This window comes from Euleptes europaea, chromosome 20 (assembly GCF_029931775.1).
Source record: "Euleptes europaea isolate rEulEur1 chromosome 20, rEulEur1.hap1, whole genome shotgun sequence".
NCBI lineage: Eukaryota > Metazoa > Chordata > Lepidosauria > Squamata > Sphaerodactylidae > Euleptes > Euleptes europaea.
In genome coordinates, this window is record NC_079331.1 from 12920967 (window position 1) to 12942677 (window position 21711).

A 21711-nucleotide genomic window follows, 5' to 3' on the forward strand; every position below is an offset into this window, starting at 1 on the left:
TGTCAGAAAGTTCTTTCTAATGTTCAGGTGGAATCGCTTTTCTATTAGTTTAAATCCATTACTCCATGTCCTAGTCTCTGGAGCAACAGAGAACAAGCTAGTTCCCTTATCAACATGACATCCCTTCAAATATTTAAACATGGCTATCATGTCTCCCCTCAACCTTCTCTTCTCCAAACTAAATAAACCCAATATTCTAGGGCTTTAAGAGGGGAGTGGACATGTGCATGGAGCAGAGGGCTATCCATGGCTGCTAGTCAAAATGGATACTAGTCATGATGCATACCTATTCTCTCCAGGATCAGAGGAGCATGCCTATTATATTAGGTGCTGTGGAACACAGGTAGGATGGTGCTGCTGCAGTCGTCTTGCTTGTGGGCTTCCTAGAGGCACCTGGTTGGCCACTGTGTGAACAGACTGCTGGACTTGGTGGGCCTGGGTCTGACCCAGCATGGCTTTTCTTATGTTCTTATGTTCACCTTGAAGATCTGACACACAGAGAGCAAACATTTTGCCCTGCGGAATGTTCTAAGCACTCCACATACAACAGCCCTGCACAGAAGACCGGTGGCATCATTCCTTTTTGGCAAATGGGAAATCAAGAGGGCCTTGCCTACGGCTGCCTGGTAAGTTCAGAGAAGGGGCCGGATCAGAGCCCGTGACCTCCGGCGGCTTGTGCGTACTATATCGTCGTGCCGTTATACCGGCAAAATGGAACTTGACATAAGCTACAAGCATCTCCCCTGCTCAGCTGGGTGGTTTAAAAACAACCGCAGACCTTTGCCGAACAGCAGACATGCTGAACCCTGGAATTCGATTGAGGTCAGAGCCAGAAAAACAACCCCCCACCCCCAAAATCAAATCCTTATGTTCAGTATTCAGAGAGTAACTCAGCTAAGAGATGCGCCAAAACGAGAACGGCACGCCGGTACACAACCTGTTTACATAGTTTGAGAATAACAGTTTGTGCGTCTTCCCAATCCTGCTGTGAAGAGTGCAAGGTCCCGCGTCCTCCTCCTGCACCACTCGATCTAAGATCTGACGGGTCACTTGCGAAGCCTGGATCCCGAACGAGATTCTAATTTTAGTGCAAAGACTGACATTTATTGATGGGATGCAGCTCTGCGGCCAGGGTTAGGCAACGGGGGAGACGTGCATTGGTACACAGCGTACATCCCCCACCCCCAAATAGTTTAGCCGGCGATTCCTCTGTCTCCCATTCTTCAGTTAGCCGTTTCTCTGTTTTTTTCTTTTGTCCTTAACTAGAAACACGTGCTTTCTACTGTGGACAAACATGTACAGCTGGTGCTATTATTAGTAAGCTTTTAAAATTGTGCGCACTGCGAGAAGACCAGAAGTTTGCAACGGAGCCAGGGAGTGAAAGCGTGGCTGACCCAAAATAGCGAAGGAAGGACTGTTAAAAACAAAACGAAGACTAGCAGGGTAGTGGGGACACGCACATGCAAAAAAAAAGCTCCCAAAAAGCTCCCAAAAAAGCTCGAAGAGGGGGGGAAATAGGTTATCTGTGCAGGGCTTTTGTCAGCACCCCCATGTGTCCAAGGGGTTCAGGATCAGGGCATGTGTGATGCAGAGAAACCGAGCATAAGGTCTTCTCTAGGGTCCAGAGCAAGGGTATAGAAGGGGAACTTACTAGAAGGCCGTGGCTCAGTGGTAGAGCATCTGCATTGGCATGCGGAAGGTCCCAGGTCCAATCCCCGGCATCTCCAGTTAAAGGGACCAGGCAAGTAGGTGATGTGAAAGACCCCTGCCTGAGACCCTTCCATACCCTAAGGGTAAATCAACTGGGAAGGGGCTGTGGCTCAGTGGTAGAGCATCTGCTTGGCATGCAGATGGTCCCAGGTTCAATCCCCGGCATCTCCAGTTAAAGGGACTAGGCAAGAAGGTGATGTGAAAGACGTTTCTCTGCCTGAGACCCTGGAGAGCCGCTGCCGGTCTGAGTAGACAATACTGACTTTGATGGACCGAGGGTCTGATTCAGTACAAGGCAGCTTCATGTGTTCATGTGTGCTCATGTGGTCTAGCCTAGAAGCGTAAACATCTTAAATAGACAGCGCTTTTATCCTGCCCTTCATCCAAGGAGTGCGGGATAGGATTCATAGGCCTTTTATGCATGGCTGTTTCCGATGGTCAGAGTTCGCCTCGCTCTCCCGCTGCATTTACCCGCTTTTTGCCTGCGTTTTCAGGGACTTGTGTAATCTCTAATTCGAAAATGCAGGCAAAACACGGGGAAATGCAGGGGGAGAGCGAGGCGACCTCTGACCGTCGGAAACGGCATGCATCATCAACACAAAGGGTGACTGCGAGGGAAACTGCCGTGCATAAAAGACCATAGTTCTCCCTTCCCTGTGACAACCCTGCGAGGTAGGTTAGGTGAAGCGAAAGAGTGACCTCCCAAGGTCACCTGGTAGCTTTTTTTTGGCAGAGTGGAGCTCTGAACCTGTTCCTTGGTCAGAGAGCCAGCGTGGTGTAGCGGTTCAGAGCGGTGGTTTGGAGCGGTGGACTCTGATCTTGAGAACCGGGTTTGATTCCCCGCTCCTCCACATGAGCGGCGGAGGCTAATCTGGTGAACTGGGTTGGTTTCCCCGCTCCTACACATGAAGCCAGCTGGGTGACCTTGGGCTAGTCACACTCTCTCAGCCCCACCCACCTCACAGGGTGTCTGTTGTGGGGAGGGGAAGGGAAGGTGATTGTAAACCGGTTTGATTCTTCCTTAAGTGGTAGAGAAAGTCGGCATATAAAAAACAACTCTTCTTCTTCTACTACTCCGACACTTCCACCACTGCACCACGCTGCCTTTCTATATTCTGAGACAGAAAGGTGTATACAACACAGGTGTGGGTGATCCACTGGCAACCCCGGTAGTCAACATGAAGGTGCTCACTACAGAGTATTTACTTACCCTGTTGTGGTGTCGAAATAAAAGCGCCGTTCACCAGCCCCGTTCAGCATGCTGTGGCGGGAAGAGGCGGCTGCGTAGCGTTTCACACTGTGCGCTCTCCCTGTCTGTCGCTGGTAAAGATCCCCCACAACGCTGAAAACTGTTCCCTTCGGGTAGCAGAGGGCAACGTGCAGCCAGTCTCCCCTGTTGGTGGAAGAAAGGAAGAAGAAGAGTTGGTTTTGATATGCCGACTTTCTCTACCACTTAAGGGAGACTCAAACCACTGATTTGTAGGGTCGCCATAAGTTGGAAGTGACTTGACAGCACTTAACACACACACAAATACACAGGATTGCCAACTTTAGGTTGGGAATTCCTGGATATTTGGGGAATAACATCACAGTGTCCCCAGCACTGTAGGACTTCCCCCAATCATAGAATCATGTAGTTGGAAGGGACCACCAGGATCATCTAGTCCAACCCCCGGCACAATGCAGGAAATTCACAACTACCTCCCCCACACACTTCCAGTAACCCCTACTTCATGCCCAGAAGATGGCCAAGGTGCCCTCCCTCTCATGATCAGCCTAAGGTTATAGAATCAGCATTGCTGACAGATGGCCATCTAGCCTCTTCTTAAAGGCTACGGTAGATACTATCACTATGTGGGGACATTCCTAGAGCGTTGCGGATGCCGTGATGTCAGCCCCCATATTTTTCTCCCGCAAACACAGGAGGTGATGCATGGGGACAGGAGGTTACCTATTGTGGGCAAGCAACTGGTAAACCATGAGGGGAACAGCATCATTTCAACAAATCCTCAGCTTTGCAAGTCTGGAGAGGCAGCACAAATATTTTCTAAGTAAGTAAAATGCTGGCCTGGCTCTCTGTGAAAATTTTCCATGTTTCACAACCACAACAACTTGGGAGTTACCTTGCGAGATGGGTGTAGGTGTTGGGCTGGGTAGCACTGAAACCAAACCCTCTGGGTAGAAACTTCAAACCAACTTGCTTGCCCCGGCCGGCTTTATGGACACACCTCTCATTTTCATCGACAGGTGTGTTTTTTTTCTTCTCATTACTTGTACAGTAAAAAAAAAACCTCGTAAACAACCCAAGGCGTTCTAACATAACCCCGCCGCGGAGGGAAACAGAGATCATATAGGTTTGATTCACTGGCACGACACAAATTACAGAAAAAGAATATGTAGCCAAACATTCCAAACAAATTACCCTACAAAATAGGACATGCTAACCACTGCCCCAAGGCTAGAGATCTCAACAGGGGGGGGGAAATATTTGTCCTACGCTTCCAACCTCACTTTTGCACCCGCCAAAGATACCGTTCACCCCCTCCCTTTTGCAAAGGCCATGTCCCACTTTTTTTAGCAGCTGTAGGACAGGCTGAAGTCCAATCGGTAGAGATGTTGCCAGGACAGTAGCAAAGTGTGAAGGCGTGCAGAGTGAGTTCGCGCAGCTGTTGAGGGCAGAAGAAACTGGCCAGGAAAAAAAAAAAGCTGACCCCTCTCACAAGAGATGCAACGATTGGGGGGGGGGAGAAAGAGGGTGGGGCGGGAGGAATTGTGCGTCCGTGGAACAGAACCGGCGATCATTTAGGAGCCAACTGCTGCTGCAAAAATAATCAAACAAGAAACTGCAGTTCAACCATAGGGAGTTCCTGAAAGACCAGAGCAAAACCTAGCCCCTCCCCATATGATGATGATGAAGAAGAAGTTGATGAAGAAGATGATGATGAAGAAGAAGAGGAAGAAGAAGAGGAGGAGGAAGAAGAGACAGATGAAGAAGATGAAGAAAATGAAGAAGAGGAGGAGGAGGAAGAAGAGGAAGATGAGGAAAATGAAGAAGAAGAGGAGGAGGAAGAGGAGGAAGAAGAAGAGGAAGATGAAGAAGATGAAGAAGAGTTGTTTTTTATATGCCGACTTTCTCTACCACTTAAGGGAGAATCAATCCGGCTTTACAATCACCTTCCATTCCCCTCCCCACAACAGACACCCTGTGAAGTAGGTGGAGCTGAGAGAGCTCTAAGAGAGCTGTGACTAGCCCAAGGTCACCCAGCTGGTTTCATGTGCAGGAGCGGGGAAACAAATCCAGTTCACCAGATCAGCCTCCGCCGCTCATGTGGAGGAGCGGGGGGGGGGGGAATCAAACCCGGTTCTCCGGATCAGAATCCATCGCTCCAAACCACCGCTCTTAACCACTACACCACGCTGGCTTCTGCATGTGGATATCTTTGGCTGTGTTGGGGCTTCGGTTTTATTTTATTTCTAACGCTCATAATCCCACCTTCTCTCTTTAAGACTCCAGGCAGCTAGCATCAAGTTGCAAAGACAACAACCAAAAGTTGATCAACAAGGGGTGGGTGGGAAATAACCAAAATGCAAGGTCGTTTGGGGAAAAAATAGCCAACACAAATTAAAAAGAAGGATTAAACACAGAGAGATGCAGAGATTAAAACAACTCCCCAGATTTAAAAAACAAACATGGAGATTAAAGCCGCATTAGGTCGGATTCCCTATTTACCCTCAATTTACCCTCCCGTTTAAGTTTGCTGGATGCAGTACGGGTACAGAAGACGCAGCGTGTCTCTTACGCCCTTGTCAATACTTGAGAACGGATTAAAAAAAAACAACCCGATTTGCTTGTTTTTATAAATGAAGTCTTACCTCCAGCCTGTATATTTTGCCAAAATTTCAGCGCTTGTGTATCTGCAATACCCACGTGCAGGGGGATTTACCCCATTATTTACTTTTCTGTCCACTCTATGTGTAGGGTTACCAGGTCCCTCTTCGGGAGATTTTGGGGGGGGCAGAGCCTGAGGAGGGCGGGTTTTGGGGAGGGGAGGGACTTCAATGCCGTAGAGTCCAATGGCCAAAGCGGCCGTTTTCCTCCAGAGGAACTGATCTCTATCGGCTGGAGATCAGTTGTAATAGCAGGAGATCTCCAGCTATTACCTGGTGGTTGGTAACCCTATCTATGCACAGCCCAGGGTTACATCTCTCTCTTTTTTTATATATATAAATAAATTTTATAAATAAATTTTTATTTTTTATGTCTCTTGATGGGGTACTAGCAGGTACAAAACCTCCACTCTGAAAAGGAGAAAATCACATTCTTGTTGTCTGACTTTAATTAGTATATATCTCATAGAACACCATTGCTTGCTCTGGCAGCAAGGAAAATAAGGCTTAAGGCAGATAGCTCTAGAACAGAGTTCCATAAATGATATTGTTTGGGGTGGTTCATATCAATATGAATCCTTCCAGATTTTATTTTCCTCTTTACGTTTCTTTTCATTTATAACAGTGGTTCCCAACCTTTTTTTGACCAGGGACCACTAGGACTTTTTTGTTCGGTGCAGGGACCCCAAGGTTCAAAATAAAAATTCCGAGAATTTGAAAATAAACTTTAATCATAACTGTTAGTTAAACACTAAACTTAGAATAATATTTGAATATATATATTTAATAATAGAGAACTTTTAATTGAAAATATTAATTTATTATGGGTTTAGAACTTTGTTTCGCGGACCTTAATTTAGTTCTCGCGGAGCCCTGGGGGTCCATGGACCCCTGGTTGGGAACCAGTGATTTATAATATGCTACTGTTTGGATGATGTTTTGGGAAGACCTACGGCCACACGCAAATACATTTTACTTAACCCTGCCAACCTTTCCATTTTTGCGCAGGCGTTCTCTGAGCATATGTGGGGCTTGGGGAGGGGAGCCACGCAACACTGCCGCCTCCGCCAACATGAGGCATGCAAAGCAAAACGCAAAGGCAGGATGGGTTTCAAAATTCTCTTTTCTGCGTCCCTCTCCTCCATCTGTTTTGGCAAATGGTTTGCTGTGCTTGTATTGCTAGGAAGTGTCTGGATACTCTTGGGACTCTTCATTCAGCTATTCTGCTATATCCTATTCCTACTCCTGCTACAAATTTTACTTCTAATGTTTTTTCCCCCCTTGAAGATGGTGTCATTCATGACATGCTCACACTACAAAGCCAGTGTGGTGAAGTGGTCAGAAAGTCAGACTAGTATCTGGGAGTTGGGTTGCCAGCTCCAGGTTAGGAATTACCTGGACGTTCTGGGGGTGGAGCCTGAGGAGGGCGGAGTTTGGGGGAAGGGAGGGACTTTCCCAATGCCATAGAATCCAATGGCCAAAGCGGCCATAATCTCCAAGGGAGCTGATCTCTGTCGCCTGGAGATCCGTTTTAATAGCGGGAGATCTCCAGCCACCACCTGGAGGTTGACAACCCTATCTGGGAGGCCCAGGTTCAAATCCGCACGATCCCATCAAAGAGTGACCTCGGACTAGTCCCTCTCAGCCTAACCTACCTTGCAATGTTATTGTAAGGATTAAAAAAGAGGGGAGTACAATTTTGGAAGCCGCCTTTGGTCCCCAGCAGGGAGAAAAGTTGAGGTTAAATATCTAAACCAGTGGTTCCCAACCTTTTTTTGACCAGGGACCACTGGGACCTTTTTGTTCGGTTCAGGGACCCCAAGGTTCAAAATAAAAATTCAGAGAATTTGAAAATAAACTTTAATCATAACTGTTAGTTAAACATTAAACTTAGAATAATATTTGAATATATATATTTTATAATAGAGAACTTTTAATTGAAAATATTAATTTATTATGGGTTTATAACTTTGTTTCGCGGGCCTTAATTTAGTTCTCGCGGGCCCCTGGGGGTCCACGGACCCTTGGTTGGGAACCAGTGATTAAAAAAAATTGCCTAATGTCCTACAATGGAGACAATATTTTGATAGCTGCGTCTTCGGGGAACACAACGAACGTAAGAAAAACGTTAAAAACAAAACAGGCAGCTCTTGAAAGAGAGGAGAAAGCGGTGGAATGGTGACATCTTCAGAAAAGACCATGCACAGTTCCTCCGGTGGGATTTCCTTAGGTATTGCTAGACCAAAGCTCTCCTTGCAAGTTTCCCTGCCGGCCGTAATTCACCAGTGGCGTTGCTTCAAAATCCAGAGGGCACTCTCCGGCTGCAATTGGTAAAAGAGCAGCGGAGAGGAAACCAAAATCAGAAGTTGGCGTTGGAAATCCAGAACAGCCTGTCCTTTTCTGCTGCCTTGTAAAATATGATGGGTTTGTTGATCTACCCGACAGCACGATGGGAAACCCAGGAAACCGAGCAGATCTCGAAGGAACGGGCTTGCGCGCCGCTCCGTTGCTAATGCAGCCTGTAATTTGTACATCTGGACTCCGAGCATTTCCAAATTCACGTCAGCTCACCTCCATTTATTTGTGAACGTAGGTGGCCAATAACTCAACTCGGCGTGCTTTGCGTTTGAATCGTCTAATACACTGGTTCCCAACCGGGGGTCCACGGACCCCCAGGGGTCCGCGAGAACTAAATTAAGGTCCGCAAAACAAAGTTATAAACCCATAATAAATTAATATTTTCAATTAAAAGTTCTCTATTATTAAAAACATATTCAAATATTATTCTAAGTTTAATGTTTAACTAACAGTTATGATTAAAGTTTATTTTCAAATTCTCTGAATTTTTATTTTGAACCTTGGGGTCCTGCACCGAACAAAAAAGTCCTAGTGGTCCCTGGTCAAAAAAAGGTTGGGAACGCTGGTCTAATAGATTTAGAGGGCTTCTCCAGAGCAGAGGCTTGTTTGGGTGGGAAGACTGCATCTTGACAAGCAGATATTTAGCAGGTAAAGACTGTTCCCCACCACTTATTTCCAGGGGAGGGAAAGCCTCACCTGTTAAATATCTGTTAGGTGGCCGCACGGGGTGCTTTTGAATCCCCCCACTGCCCGTTTGCAAAAATGAATTGATTTAGCTCTTGCTACGTCCGCTTGGCAATGGCTGATGAAACCGAACCAATGGCTGTTTTGTGGGTGTCTCTCTCTTTTTTAAAAAAATAATTGCACAGTTGACATTTGTAGTCTTGGCGCTCTCAAGTTAAAGCAAAAACATGCACCTGGTGGAATGGTTGTTTTTTTTTTTAAGTTCTCCCGAGCAGTTGGCGAGCAGATCAGATTAACGGAGAAGACACGCGGTAAGACGTAGGAAACGGGACGCAGAATACAGCTGCCCCAGAGACTGTAAGAACCAGCAGCATGCATGGTATGTACACTGTGACATAGCTGCAACGGTGGTGGTGGAAAATACCATCAAGTCCCAGCTGAACTATGAAGACCCCGTACGGCAGGAGTGGGGAACCTTATTTCTGCCAAGGACCATTTGGATATTTATAGTATCATTCACGGGCCATACAAAATTATCAACTTAAAAATTAGCCTGCTATATTCTTGGGCGGTCCTAGCAGCTCCATAGCTAATGACTCTTCTTCAAGGGGGGGGGGGGAGTTTCCTTTTCTCGGCAAAGCAAATGCACATCTGCCTTGAATAGAGACTATTCCTATCTGTGGGAAGGGGTGGATCGCCAGTCTTAGATCCTTCTAAGCTAGAGGTCTGCCAGGACCCACGGAGGGCCAGAACAAATGATTTCATGGGCCTTAAATGGCCCCCAGGCCTGACGTTCCCCACCCCTGCTGTAGGGTTTTCAAGGCAAGAGACTAACTGAGGTGGTTTCCCATTGCCTGCCTCAGCATAGCAACCCTGGACTTCCTTGGAGGTCTCCCATCCAATTACTAACCAGGGCCAACCCTACCTAGTTTCCGAGATCTCATGAGATCGGGCTAGCCTGGGCTATCCAGGTAAGGGCAGCCATGCTACAAACATACAATTATTTTTGGGCGGCTCAGAGGTACGTCATCTGCTTGGCACACAGAAGGTCCCAGGTTCGACCCCCAGCATCTCCACTTAAAGGGAACAGGGAGTACGCAGTGGGAAAGGCCTCCACCAGAAACCCTGGAGGGCTGCCGCCAGTCAAAGTAGACAATACTGGCCTCGATAAACCAAGGATCCGACTCCATAGAAAGCAGCTTCATTCAGGGACAGTGCTAGAGCATGTGCTTTTCAGGCAAAAGGCCCTACAAAGTAAACTGCCGACATCTCCAGTTAAAAGGAGCAGGTAGTAGGTGATGTGGAAGACCTAAGACCGTGGAGTAGATAACACTGACAATGAATGACCAATCGACCAACTTAGTCTGTATTCTTGTGTGTTCATACCACAAAGGGGATGTGGCTCAGTGGTAGAGCATCTACTTTGCATGCAGAAGGTCCCAGGTTCAATCCCCGACATCTCCAGTTAAAGGGACCAGGCAAGTAGGTGATGGGAAAGACCTCTGCCTGAGACTCTGGAGAACCATGGAGAGTGGCTGTGGCTCTGTGGTAGAGCATCTGCTTGGCATGCAGAAGGTCCCAGGTTCAGTCCCCGGCATCTCCAGTTAAAGGAACTAGGCAAGTAGGTGATGTGAAAGACCTCTGCCTGAGACCCTGGACAGCCGCTGCCGGTCTGAGTAGACAATACTGACTTTGATGGACCAAGGGTCTGATTCAGTATAAGGCAGCTTAATGTGTTCATGTGAAATGTGATGGACGGCTTTACATATAATTCCTATCCTCTGCACTCTGCTCTTCGGGGAGGGGCTGTGGCTCAGTGGCAGAGCATCTGCTTGGCATGCAGAAGGTCCCAGGTTCAATCCCCGGCATCTCCAGTTAAAGGGACCAGGCAAGGAAGTGATGTGAAAGACCTCTGGCGGAGACCCTGGAGAGCCGCTGCCGGTCTGCGTAGACAAGACTGACTTTGATGGACCGAGGGTCTGATTCAGTATAAGGCAGCTTCACGTGTTCACTTCCTTGGCCTGGTTTCCTCCAAAGAATGCTGGGCAGCGTGGCTTGACCGTTTTCAAGCTGGGTAAGCCCGAGATTACGAAAGCAGCTCGGCCAATCAGGCACGGCGTGGGAAGGCGCTGAAAACTCCCCAGTAGAAATCCCTGACCCTAAATACCATCCCCCTTAATCCCTACAACAGAAATGACTTTATTCTTTGGAGGTCATTTAAGTAGAAACCCCCCCCCCCAAAAAAAAACTTTGCAGCTGAATTGGCATCCTACTAATTGCATAATAGCATTCAGCTGCTAATATCTCAAGGGCCTGCCAACCATTTTTTTCATCGGCCTCCTTATTTACCATTCCTCTAATCTCTCTGTACACAGAGATGACTCTGCATACAACAAGGGAGTGAATAAGGGGGGAATAAAATAATCCTATTAACCGGGCATGTTTGCAACAGGCTCGTTCTAGCCCCGTCGGATCACCCCGGCTCCCCCTCCGGAGCGTATCACTGGTAAAGAATTTAATTGTAGGTGTGATTAAGGGCTTAGAAAGGGAGAAAAGAATAACACTTAAAGAAGGGCGTAATCGGCTAAAAGCTAGCCGTGGATCTGCGCCCGGAGAGTGCCGATGTCGTCGCTTGGTTTGAGGGTAGGACTCCTTCTTTGGTGGAGGCTGGGATCTGAGAAATTTCACCCACCCTCCACTTTTCTGCACAACCGGGCACATGTCGGATCCTGGCTAGATAACAAAGCAGTTGGCAGCGCTTTTATGAGCCCGCCATCATATACCCCCTCTCTGGGGTTGCCATCCTCCAGGGAGTCACAGAACAAGTTAGCTTGCTGCACAAAGAATTGTGGAAGAAGAACAGCAATATGCCAAACAGCCAATATTTATAAAGTGCAGGCACACAAAACAATACGAAATAAATCTACATAAACTGAACAACAAGTCCAAGAGAGAAATGCAGTTACAACATGAGAACAGGCTAGTGAGCAGGCCATGTTGTTCCTGAGGAAGATTTCCCATAATCGAAACAGGTGGAAAAACCGGAATCCCTGTAGTGTTATTTATCTGCATACAGACGACAGGAACCACGTTCGTCTCGCTCCAGATGTTCTACAAGTCATCGCTACTTGCTTTCTATGTGGAGCACATACAACATTTCCAGTGAATTTTGGAGCCACTGGCTCTATCGGGACATTGGACATTAGTCCTCTCTCTCTCTTGGACTTGCTGCTCAGTTTATGTAGATTTATTTCGTATTGTTTTGTGTGACTACACTTTATGAATATTGGCTGTTTGGCATATTGCTGTTATTCTGCCACGATCCTCCAGGTAGTGGCTGGATATCTCCTGCTATTACAACTGATCTCCAGCCGATAGAGATCCGTTCCCTTGGAGAAAATGGATGCTTTGGCAATTGGACTCTATGGCATTGAAGGCCCTCCCCTCTGCAACCTCGCCCTTCTCAGGCTCCACCCCAAAAATCTCCAAGTATTTCCCAACCCAGAGCTGGCAACCCTATGTTACCCCACACAGAAAAAAAGTGGGAACAGTATTTGCGGCTAAGCGATAAATACCTAATGGCCAAAGCTTGTAAAAAAACCAGAGACAGCTATGAAAAATCAAAGTGCCCCTAAAGGGAGCAAAACGCATGCAGAAAAGAATAGGGGGGAAAGCCAACACAGTACGGCCACACCACTGGTGAAAATAACACATGTGGAAAGGCCCATGGCCCAGTGGCAGAGCATCTGCTTGGCATGTAGAAGGTCCCAGGTTCAATCCCCGGCATCTCCAGTCAAAGGGACCAGGCAAGTAGGTGATGTGAAAGACCTCAGCCTTAGACCCTGGAGAGCCACTGCCGGTCTGAGTAGACAATACTGACTTTGATGGACCAGGGGTCTGATTCAGTATAAGAAAGCTTCATGGGGATAGGCCATGGCTCAGTGGCAGAACACCTGCTTGACATGCAGAAGGTCCCAGGTTCAATCCTTGGCATCTCCAATTAAAGGGACTAGGCAAATAGGTGATGTGAAAGACCTTTGCCTGAGACCCTGGAGAGCCGCTGCCGGTCTGAGCAGACAGTACTGACTTTGATGGACCAAGGGTCTGATTCAGTAGAAGGCAGCTTCATGTGTTCATGTGTTCACTAGGCCACAGGGAAGTGGCTGTCAGATGCAGGGTGTGCAATGTGACATCCCCGCATGCCAAACCTTTGTAGCTCTGCAAGCAGGAACCAGTGGAAAAGCGGCGCAGCGGGAAGGGAAAGCACGTGGCAGATGCATGACTCTCTTGGCAGTACAAGATCCAACTGGGAGGGGATCAGGCAACGCTGTGGTGGCAGCCACACCGCTCCCGCAACGTCCAGTACAAGACATAGCCCTAAAGCATCCCGAGCCCGAGCCAACAAAGCCGGGTTAAGTGGTTTAAGATCTGCATTCCTCCCCATCTTACAATAAACATTCCAGCACTTCATACCAATTGGCAGTTTTGAGCTGAATAGTCAATTACAGCCTGTCTAACTCTCTCCCTCTCTGGTCTTTTGTTCTGCTCCGTTCTAATCTAAACTCCACTCGCATTGAACCGGCAAAGATAAGCTTCTCGGCGGAGGGGGCTCTGGTTAACATCGCCATTGTTGGTTCCAGACAGAGGGAGTCTGCACACTTATCTCGCCTACCTTCCCTGCCAGTTGCGACCACAGAGAGCTACCAACGGGGAAGGTCAAGATAAGAATCAAGCGTGGCAGACACCGATCGGGACTGGTATCTGCAGCCTGCTTGCAACAAGGGTGCTCACTTTGCCAGAGACTATTCTGCTGTTTGCCTTTCTGATCTGCGCGCAGAACTCGGTCTGTGCAACAGGTAAAGTCTATTTGCAGCTTTTCCCTCTGGGCCTCCATGCCCAATGCTCATGGGATCAAGCTCTTTGCTTACACCTCTGCAAACTCATTCTCCATCGTTTCCCAAAGGCTCCACTTGGCCATTAAGATTTAAATCTAAATCATATACAAATACCACACCTGGGGACTTTGCTGAAACAGAGTTGGAAGGGACGGCCAGGGTCATCTAGGCCAACCCCCTGCACAATGCAGGACATTCACAACTACCTCCCCCCCCAACCCCCAGTGACCCCTCCTCCATGCCCAGAAGATAGCCAAGATGCCCTCCCTCTCATCATCTGCTTAAGGTAATAGAAACAGCATTGCTGACAGATGGCCATCTAACCTCTTCTTATAAACCTCCAGGGAAAGAGAGCTCACCACCTCCCGAGGAAGCCTATTCCACCGAGGAACTGTTAGAAAATTATTCTGGGCTTATTCTGTTTTTTATAGTCTTCTGATTAAAGTTGCCAGCCTCCGGGTGGCGGCTGGAGATCTCCAGCTATTACAACTGATCTCCAAGCGACAGAAATCAGTTCCCCTGGAGAAAATGGCCGCTTTGGCAATTGGACTCTATGGCATTGAAGCCCCTCCCCTCTCCAAACCCCCCTCCTCAGAATTCACCCCCAAAATCTCCAGGTATTTCCCTACCTGGAGCAGGTAAACCTACTTCCGATATTCAGATTGTTCATAATTTAAATATTGCCACCCTTGTTTAGCTGTTTAATTTAATTTTCTTTGCTTTGTTTAGGGCACACATTATATTGAGTAGACAATACTGCCGGTCTGAGTAGACAATACTGACTCTGATGGACCAAGGGTCTGATTCAGTATAAGGCAGCTTCATGTGTTCATTTTTAACTTTTGCTTGGAAGGGGCACCTCTTCTGAGCTTGCTTATGTCAAGTGGTTCTACATCCTGCCCATAACGTTCGCCGCCCGCCTTTATGCCAGCTGCGCCTCCCTTCTTCAGCAGTTTTTGCCTCTCAAGAGGCTCTTAACAAGCATTCAGTCTCAACAAGCCATTTCGCCTGGCTTTGCAGGCAATTTTAATCCTGACATGAAGGAACAGAACCCGAAAGCCAAAAGAATGCAGGGTAAGTTTTCCGAAATATGTAGTCGCGAGTAGGGGACCAGCGAAGCCGCGTGGGGGAAGCCGTGTGCCCTTCCCACTACTTCTGCTTTCTTTCCTCCTCTTCACCCTGGCTTTGCTTCATGGATTTATTCAACTGGAGGCGAATGCTGCCTTGGAGACAACCCCAAAGGGCAACGGAGATCTCGCAAAGAGTTTCTGTGAGCACCCCTGCTTCGCAGAACTCTGTTCCTAGTTGTGAAGCCTGCAATTATACGTACATTGCTTTTAGGGTTGCCAGCCTCCAGGTGGTGGCAATAGATCTCCTGCTATTACAACTGATCTCCAGCTGATAGAGATCAGTTCACCTGGATAAAATGGCTACTTTGGCAATTGGACTCTATGGCATTGAAGTCCCTCCCCTCCCTAAACTCCACCCTCCTCAGTCTCCATCCCAAAAACCTCCCGCCGGTGGCGAAGAGGGACCTGGCAACCCTATTTGCTTTGCTTGCATTTTTTTTGGGGGGGGGGTGTTCCTTCTCCGTCTTTCCCTTTGCAACGATTGAGGTTTTTCTGAAAATGAGTGGTCTCCCCCGATTTTCAGAAACCCATACCTCAGCTCTTGGTGGACCCACAGTGTGGATTTTTTAATCCTCACAGCGGAGCCACCCCTTGTTATTAGATATATGATGATGGTACACTTGAGCCAGCAAAGAGACTGGTTCCAACATCATGTATAGATTTGAGGCCTTTGGACATGCTCGACGTTCGCCAAGAACAGACACTGGAGTATTGCAATCAGCTCTACAGAGGTCTACATTTATTCCGCGCAATTAAAATTCCAATCAGAAGTCTACGCGCTTGTGCCAATGTTATCTTATGTCCCCTTTGCCCTATGGAACAGGATCAAGAAATGTTTGAATTGCGCGAGGATTACCTCCACGTATCACAATTCAAACTTTTGCCAGAATGTTTTGCTCACCTAACAAAAAACATATTTTTTTTCTGTGTAACAAGTCCCTGGACCGCCCAAAAAACAAATCAGTGGGTTTTAGATCAAATCAAGCCTGAACTGACCCTAGAAGCTAAAATGACTAAACTGAGGCTGTCGCACTTTGGACATATTATGAGAAGACAAGAGTCACTAGAAAAGACAATCATGCTAGGAAAAGTGGAGGGCAGCAGGAAAAAAGGAAGACCCAACAAGAGATGGATGGACTCCATAAAGGAAGCCACAGCCCTCAATTTGCAAGATCTGAGCAAGGCTGTTAAGGATAGGACCCTTTGGAGGACATTGATTCATAGGGTCGCCATGAGTAGGAAACAACTTGACGGCACTTAACACACACACACACAACAAGTCCCACAACACAACTTTTTTTGGGGGGGGGAGAAAACTACCATCCAAGAGTTACCACAAGTGGCAAATTTACATATATGGTTGCTTATGCTACATATGTGTCTATATTTTTAAAAATAACTGATTCACACATTACGGATTACAGCTGGGGGCCAGAATTCCCACTTTGACTAATAGTCACGTGTTTAGCCATGGGTTGTCCTCAAATCCCACATGTGCAAGTCCTAATTTTGATTGAACCATTACACATATGGAGAAGAAATGTCTACCTTCTTCCTGATCAGTTTCTTGACCTACAACAATCCAAAGGGTGGGCTATTTTGCCCACTGGGGAAACCCACATGCATTATTGGTCTGCATCATGCACAGCACATGAGGGAACTGAGGAGAATCCATAACTCATGTCTGAGGGCTCCACTACACAGTTCAAACACACGAACACATGAAGCTGCCTTCTACTGAATCAGACCTTTGGTCCATCAAAGTCAATATTGTCTACTCAGACCAGCAGCAGCTCTCCAGGGTCTCAGGCAAAGGTCTTTCACATCACCTCCTTGCCTGGTCCCTTTAACTGGAGATGCCAAGGATTGAACCTGGGACCTTCTGCATGCCAAGCAGATGCTCTCCCACTGAGCCACAGTCCCTCCTGGGGAACAACAAAAGGTGTTTGTATCACATGTGCCATGGGAGTTTTTGTGCCTCCCAGACACACACTGCCTTTTTTTTTTCAGCATGCAGGAAAAAGGAGCTTTAGCCTACCACCCCATGCCATTCTCGCTTCCAAAAAACTGCCCCATGGATCCGCTTATTGGCTCTGTTCTAAAAAACACGTTAGTTAACGCAGCTACACATTGTGAAATGGAGCCAACAGCAGCTCAATGGAGAGTTTTGAGGATGTGAAATAGCACGGTGGGGGAGGCTACGGACGCGCTCCCCTGCGTGCTGTGGCCATTCGCCCAACACATACAAAGACTGCAAAAGGTGTAGATGGAGCCTAGGACACAGGACACCCAGACCCAACCTGGGTACTCTGTAATATGTGAATCAGCCCATTAAGAAGGGGTTATTCAGTCACTGAGCTTGCACTTCCTGGCCAACTGAAAACCTATTCAGAATTCAAAACCGATAAAAGGAAGTATTTCTTCACACAGCACCTAGTTAAACTGTGAAACTCCCTGCCCCAGGATCTGGTGATGGCTGCCAACTTGGAAGGCTTGAAGAGGGGACTGGACGTGTTCATGGAGGAGAGGGCTACCCATGGCTACTAGTCAAAATGGCTACTAGTCATGATGCATTCCTATTCTATCCAGTATCAGAGGAGCATGCCTGTTATATTAGGTGCTGTGGAATACAGGCAGGACGATGATGCTGCAGTCGTCTTGCTTGTGGGCTTCCTAGAGGCACCTGGTTGGCCACTGGGTGAACAGACTGCTGGACTCAATGGGCCTTGGTCTTATCCAGCAGGGCTTTTCTTAATGTAGTTAATTCAAGAGTCCTGATCATCAACTAGTATCAACTATTTAACGGTATCCCACTTAACAATCCATTCCATCTAATTCACTCTATCCTTCTGTTACTCTGGAGGATTTCTTGGCATTTCCACCTATGGCAGAGAAGCAAACCACATAAGCCTTAGTGTCAAGATTACAGATGACCCTGGGAACAGCCTAAACCCCATTATCAAATTCTTTTATTTCCCCAATGGCCTTTTCTTAGCCAATGCTGAATGTGTACTCCAGAAACACCGAGGCAGCGTTCTCCGAAACATCAGCATCCCCCGCTATCGCAGTCCACGGTGCGGAGGAAAAAAATAGCTTAATGATTCTATCAAGCTGCACTTAGAAAGGCCAGGAGACTGCTATTAAGCCCCATCAATCACACATCACGGTTTTGCACAATCTGCATTTTACACATTTTTTCCCCCTCTGTCCAAAGCAATGGTGTCTCGGGATTAATTATCAGCCGCATTGTTTGCCAAGTCAGATTCGAACGATCCCAGCTTGTCTAGCCCGGTTGGCATCTCGAAACAAGCTCCCTCTTTCCATTCTAAAAAGGAACAGCGATGTGGCCCTTTAAGCAAACTAAGAGTCACATGCAACCCCATACTATTCTCTTTCCCTTTACAATTCTTGTATACCTGTTGCTTTAAACTCCTCTCGGTTCTGCAAGATCGGTTTTGGGTCCTGTTTTGGAGATAGTGTTGCATGTCGGGGTGGAAAGATAAATCCTAATTTCACATACAAACTGATGGAGGCTGGTCTGGTGATTATGACCCCACCCCCCAAAAAGGTCTTGGGGCTGTGGGGGATGGTGGGGGGGAAGAGCCATCAAGTTGCAGCTGACTTATAGTGACCCCCATAGGGTTTTCAAGGCAAGAGATGTTCAGAGGTGGTTTGTCATTGTCTGCTTCTCCGTAGTGACCCTGGACTTCCTTGGTGGACTCCCATCCGAATACTCACACAAACACATGAAGCTGCCTTATACTGAATCAGACCCTTGGTCCATCAAAGTCAGTATTGTCTACTGAGACCGGCACCCGCTCTCCAGGGTCTCAGGCGGAGGTCTTTCACATCGCCTACTTGCCTAGTCCCTTTAACTGGAGATGCTGGGGATTGAACCTGGGACCTTCTGTATGCCAAGCAGATGCTCTATCACTGAGCCACGGCTCCTCCCAAAATTATTGTATTGAACACATGAAGCTGCCTTATACTGAATCAGACCCTAGGTCCATCAAAGTCAGTATTGTCTACTCAAACCGGCAGCGGCTCTCCAGGGTCTCAGGCAGGGGTCTTTCACATCACCTACCTGCCTAGTCCCTTTAACTGGTGATGCCAGGGATTGAACCTGGGACCTTCTGCATGCCAAGCAGATGCTCTACCACTGAGCCACAGCCCTTCCCCTACTAGCCAGAGACAACCCTGGGAGATCTGACTAGATCGGGCTAGCCTGGAACATCTAGATCAGGGAAATAGCTTGTTGAAAACGTCAACTCAGTTAGCAGAGGCAATTTAAAAAAAGGCAAATTCCGGGCTAGGGGACTGAGATTAAAAGTGCCAACTGAGAAATGCCCTTGCACAAGTTCTTGGTTCCGCCAAATTCAGAATATGGTGTAGAGTTCCGGATGTCACATCTCAGAACAGATATTGGAAGAGTTGGAGAAAGTGAAGAAAAGAGCAGCCAAAATAATCACAGCATTGGAGTCCCTGCCCTATGAGGCAAGGCTTAAAGCATCTATGGCTTTTCAGTTTAGCTGACTGAGGGGGCGACGTGGTTGAGGTCAATAAAACTATGCGTGGTATAGAAGAAGAGGATTAAGAGAACTGTTCCCCCTCTCCCATAATACTAGAACTCAGGTCGGTCCATGAAACCGAACGGCAGTAGATTTAGAACAAAAAAAGTACTGCAGTACAGTACAGTACAAAAAAGTATTGTACATACTACGTAAAAAAATAGAAGCTTGTTTCGTCCTTCCAACCTGCATTGTATGTGCAGCCCGTAAAACAAGGTGTTTATTGAGCTCTCTAGAGTCTTCCAGCTTTCCTTTATTCCTTTATTCCATCCTTTATGCTCATGGACCAACAGGTCATGAGCAAAACAAATTCAGTGTCTTCCAGCTACTTCACGTACATTACCACAACAATCATTCCCACTTAAACCAGGAATAATAAGAAGAAAAAACTAGAAGAACTTTTCAGGAGCCAGCGTGGTGAACACATGAAGCTGCCTTATATTGAATCAGTACTTGGTTCATCAGTACTGTCTTGGTTCATCAGTACTGTCTACTCAGTACTGTCTACTTGGTTCATCAGTACTGTCTACTCAGTCGGGCAGCGGCTTGCCAGGGTCTCAGACAGAGGTCTTCAACATCACCTACTTGTCTAACTGGAGATGCTGGGGTTGAACCTGGGACCTTCTGCGTGCGATTACTGCATTGGACTAGAATCTGGGGCACCCAGGTTCAAATCCCCACTCGCGCCTTGGAAGCTTGCTGGGTGACCTTGGGCCAGTCACACACTCTCAGCCTTGACCCTGGCTAGTATTTGGATGGGAGACCTCCAAGGAATACCAGGGACGTGATCGCAGAGGCAGGCAATGGCAAACCACCTCTGAACGTCTCTTGCCTTGAAGACCCCATAAGGAGTCGCCATAAGCCGGCTGCAAGTTGACGGCGGAAAGCTACCCCTGGACTCAACGTTTTATCTTTCAAAAAAGCTTGAAAAAAATGCCACCAGAAGGCACAGCGGAGGGCTTTTACGCTCGCCAGACTTACTGCCCTCCCCTCGGAGGTATTAAAAGGGTAGGTTTAAAAATACCCCCTTTGAGAAAAGAATATGTTTATGCGGTTTGAGTCAACATGATACACTTCGGCATATAATCATACATTGTCTTCTGCATGACAATTTTACTCTTGATTGATAAAATGAAATCTAGCCACGAAACTTCCATATGCCAGTTTTTAATGAATGAGAGCCAGTGTGGTGTAGTGGTTAAGGGCGGTGGTTTGGAGCGGTAGAGTCTGATCTGGAGAACTGGGTTTGATTCCCCCCTCCTCCACATGAGTGAAGGAGGCTAATCTGGTGAACTGGATTGGTTTCCCCACTCCTACACACGAAGCCAGCTGGGTGACCTTGGTCTAGTCACACTCTCTCAGCCCCACCTACCTCACAGGGTGTCTGTTGTGGGGAGGAGAAGGGGATTGTAAGCTGGTTTGAGTCTCCCTTAAGTGGTAGAGAAAGCTGGCATATAAAAACCAACTTCTTCTTCTTCTTCTATCCCTGAAGTCACATTAAAGGTGGTGGAATTTTCGGCGGAAGTCGTCAAGACTAGGATCGAAGTTTAAATCACATTTATATGGGAAATGGATGGAATGAGGATTTATGTGTTCCGTCTATGCTATATTTCGGAGAATATGCCACTAAAGGTCGTTTGATTGATTGAGAAGGCAAAGCTGGATTCTCGCTGCCTCGCTTTCAGAACAGGCTGGCTACACACACACCCCGGCTCCCCACCCCCCGGCCCCAAACGGAAAGCACTGGATTGCTCTGAATCGAGAATCTACTCCAAAGCAAAGAGGTATGCAAAAGAAAGTCAGGACTTGTCAATCCGTCTGAGTCAAGGCACTGTTCAATCTGTACGACACTGAACAATTAAATTAAAAAGGGGGGGATAAAAAAGATGGTTTCTAACTGGGTATCATCCTAGCTTATATAACAGAAACGGAAAGGAATCCGAGATGGAGCGCAGTCCCGGAGAGTCGTGTGTCAGTTCTGAAGTATTTCAGCAGGGAAAAGACGGGTGTTTTCAAGCTCTTATATAACAGAAGAATTAAATAGCAATCTCGGTGTTTATATTACAGGGGGGAAACGCAGCTCTCCATATGCCCTCGGAACCACCGCTGCCCTTTGCAAAGAGCGATGGGGGGGGGGAATTATGAGCACGGCAGCTAAAGTAAACTAATGAGAAAGCGCGTGCCAAAGATCGGCTGGATTTTGATCCTGGAGCCAGAATGCCAACAGTAAACTTGAATGTCCTCTTTAAAAAAAAAAAAAAATTACTGGAAGGAGAAGCAACTTTGAACATCAGAGAGATGGCAGAGAAAGTAAAAACAGAGGCCTTTTTTCCTTTTGGTCTTTTGTTCATGTCAATTTTTTTATATATAAAGGCCAAAAATGAAACAGAGTCGGCAGGAACTTGGAATAGCTCTAGAGCAGCGGTTCCCAATCTTTTTTTCACTCGCGTACGCCTTTGGCAGCTCATTTCTATAAAT

General features: G+C 47.2%; 1 protein-coding gene across 1 annotated transcript in view; it reads right to left on the minus strand.

Moving 5' to 3' along the window:
* Positions 1–21711, minus strand: part of LOC130492287 (cell surface hyaluronidase-like) — a 108744-nt gene that overhangs the window by 20369 nt on the left and 66664 nt on the right. Inside the window, exon 21 of the mRNA XM_056866085.1 lies at positions 2921–3103. Within this exon, the coding sequence (XP_056722063.1) occupies positions 2921–3103 (183 nt within the window). The remainder of the gene's footprint in view (positions 1–2920; positions 3104–21711) is intronic.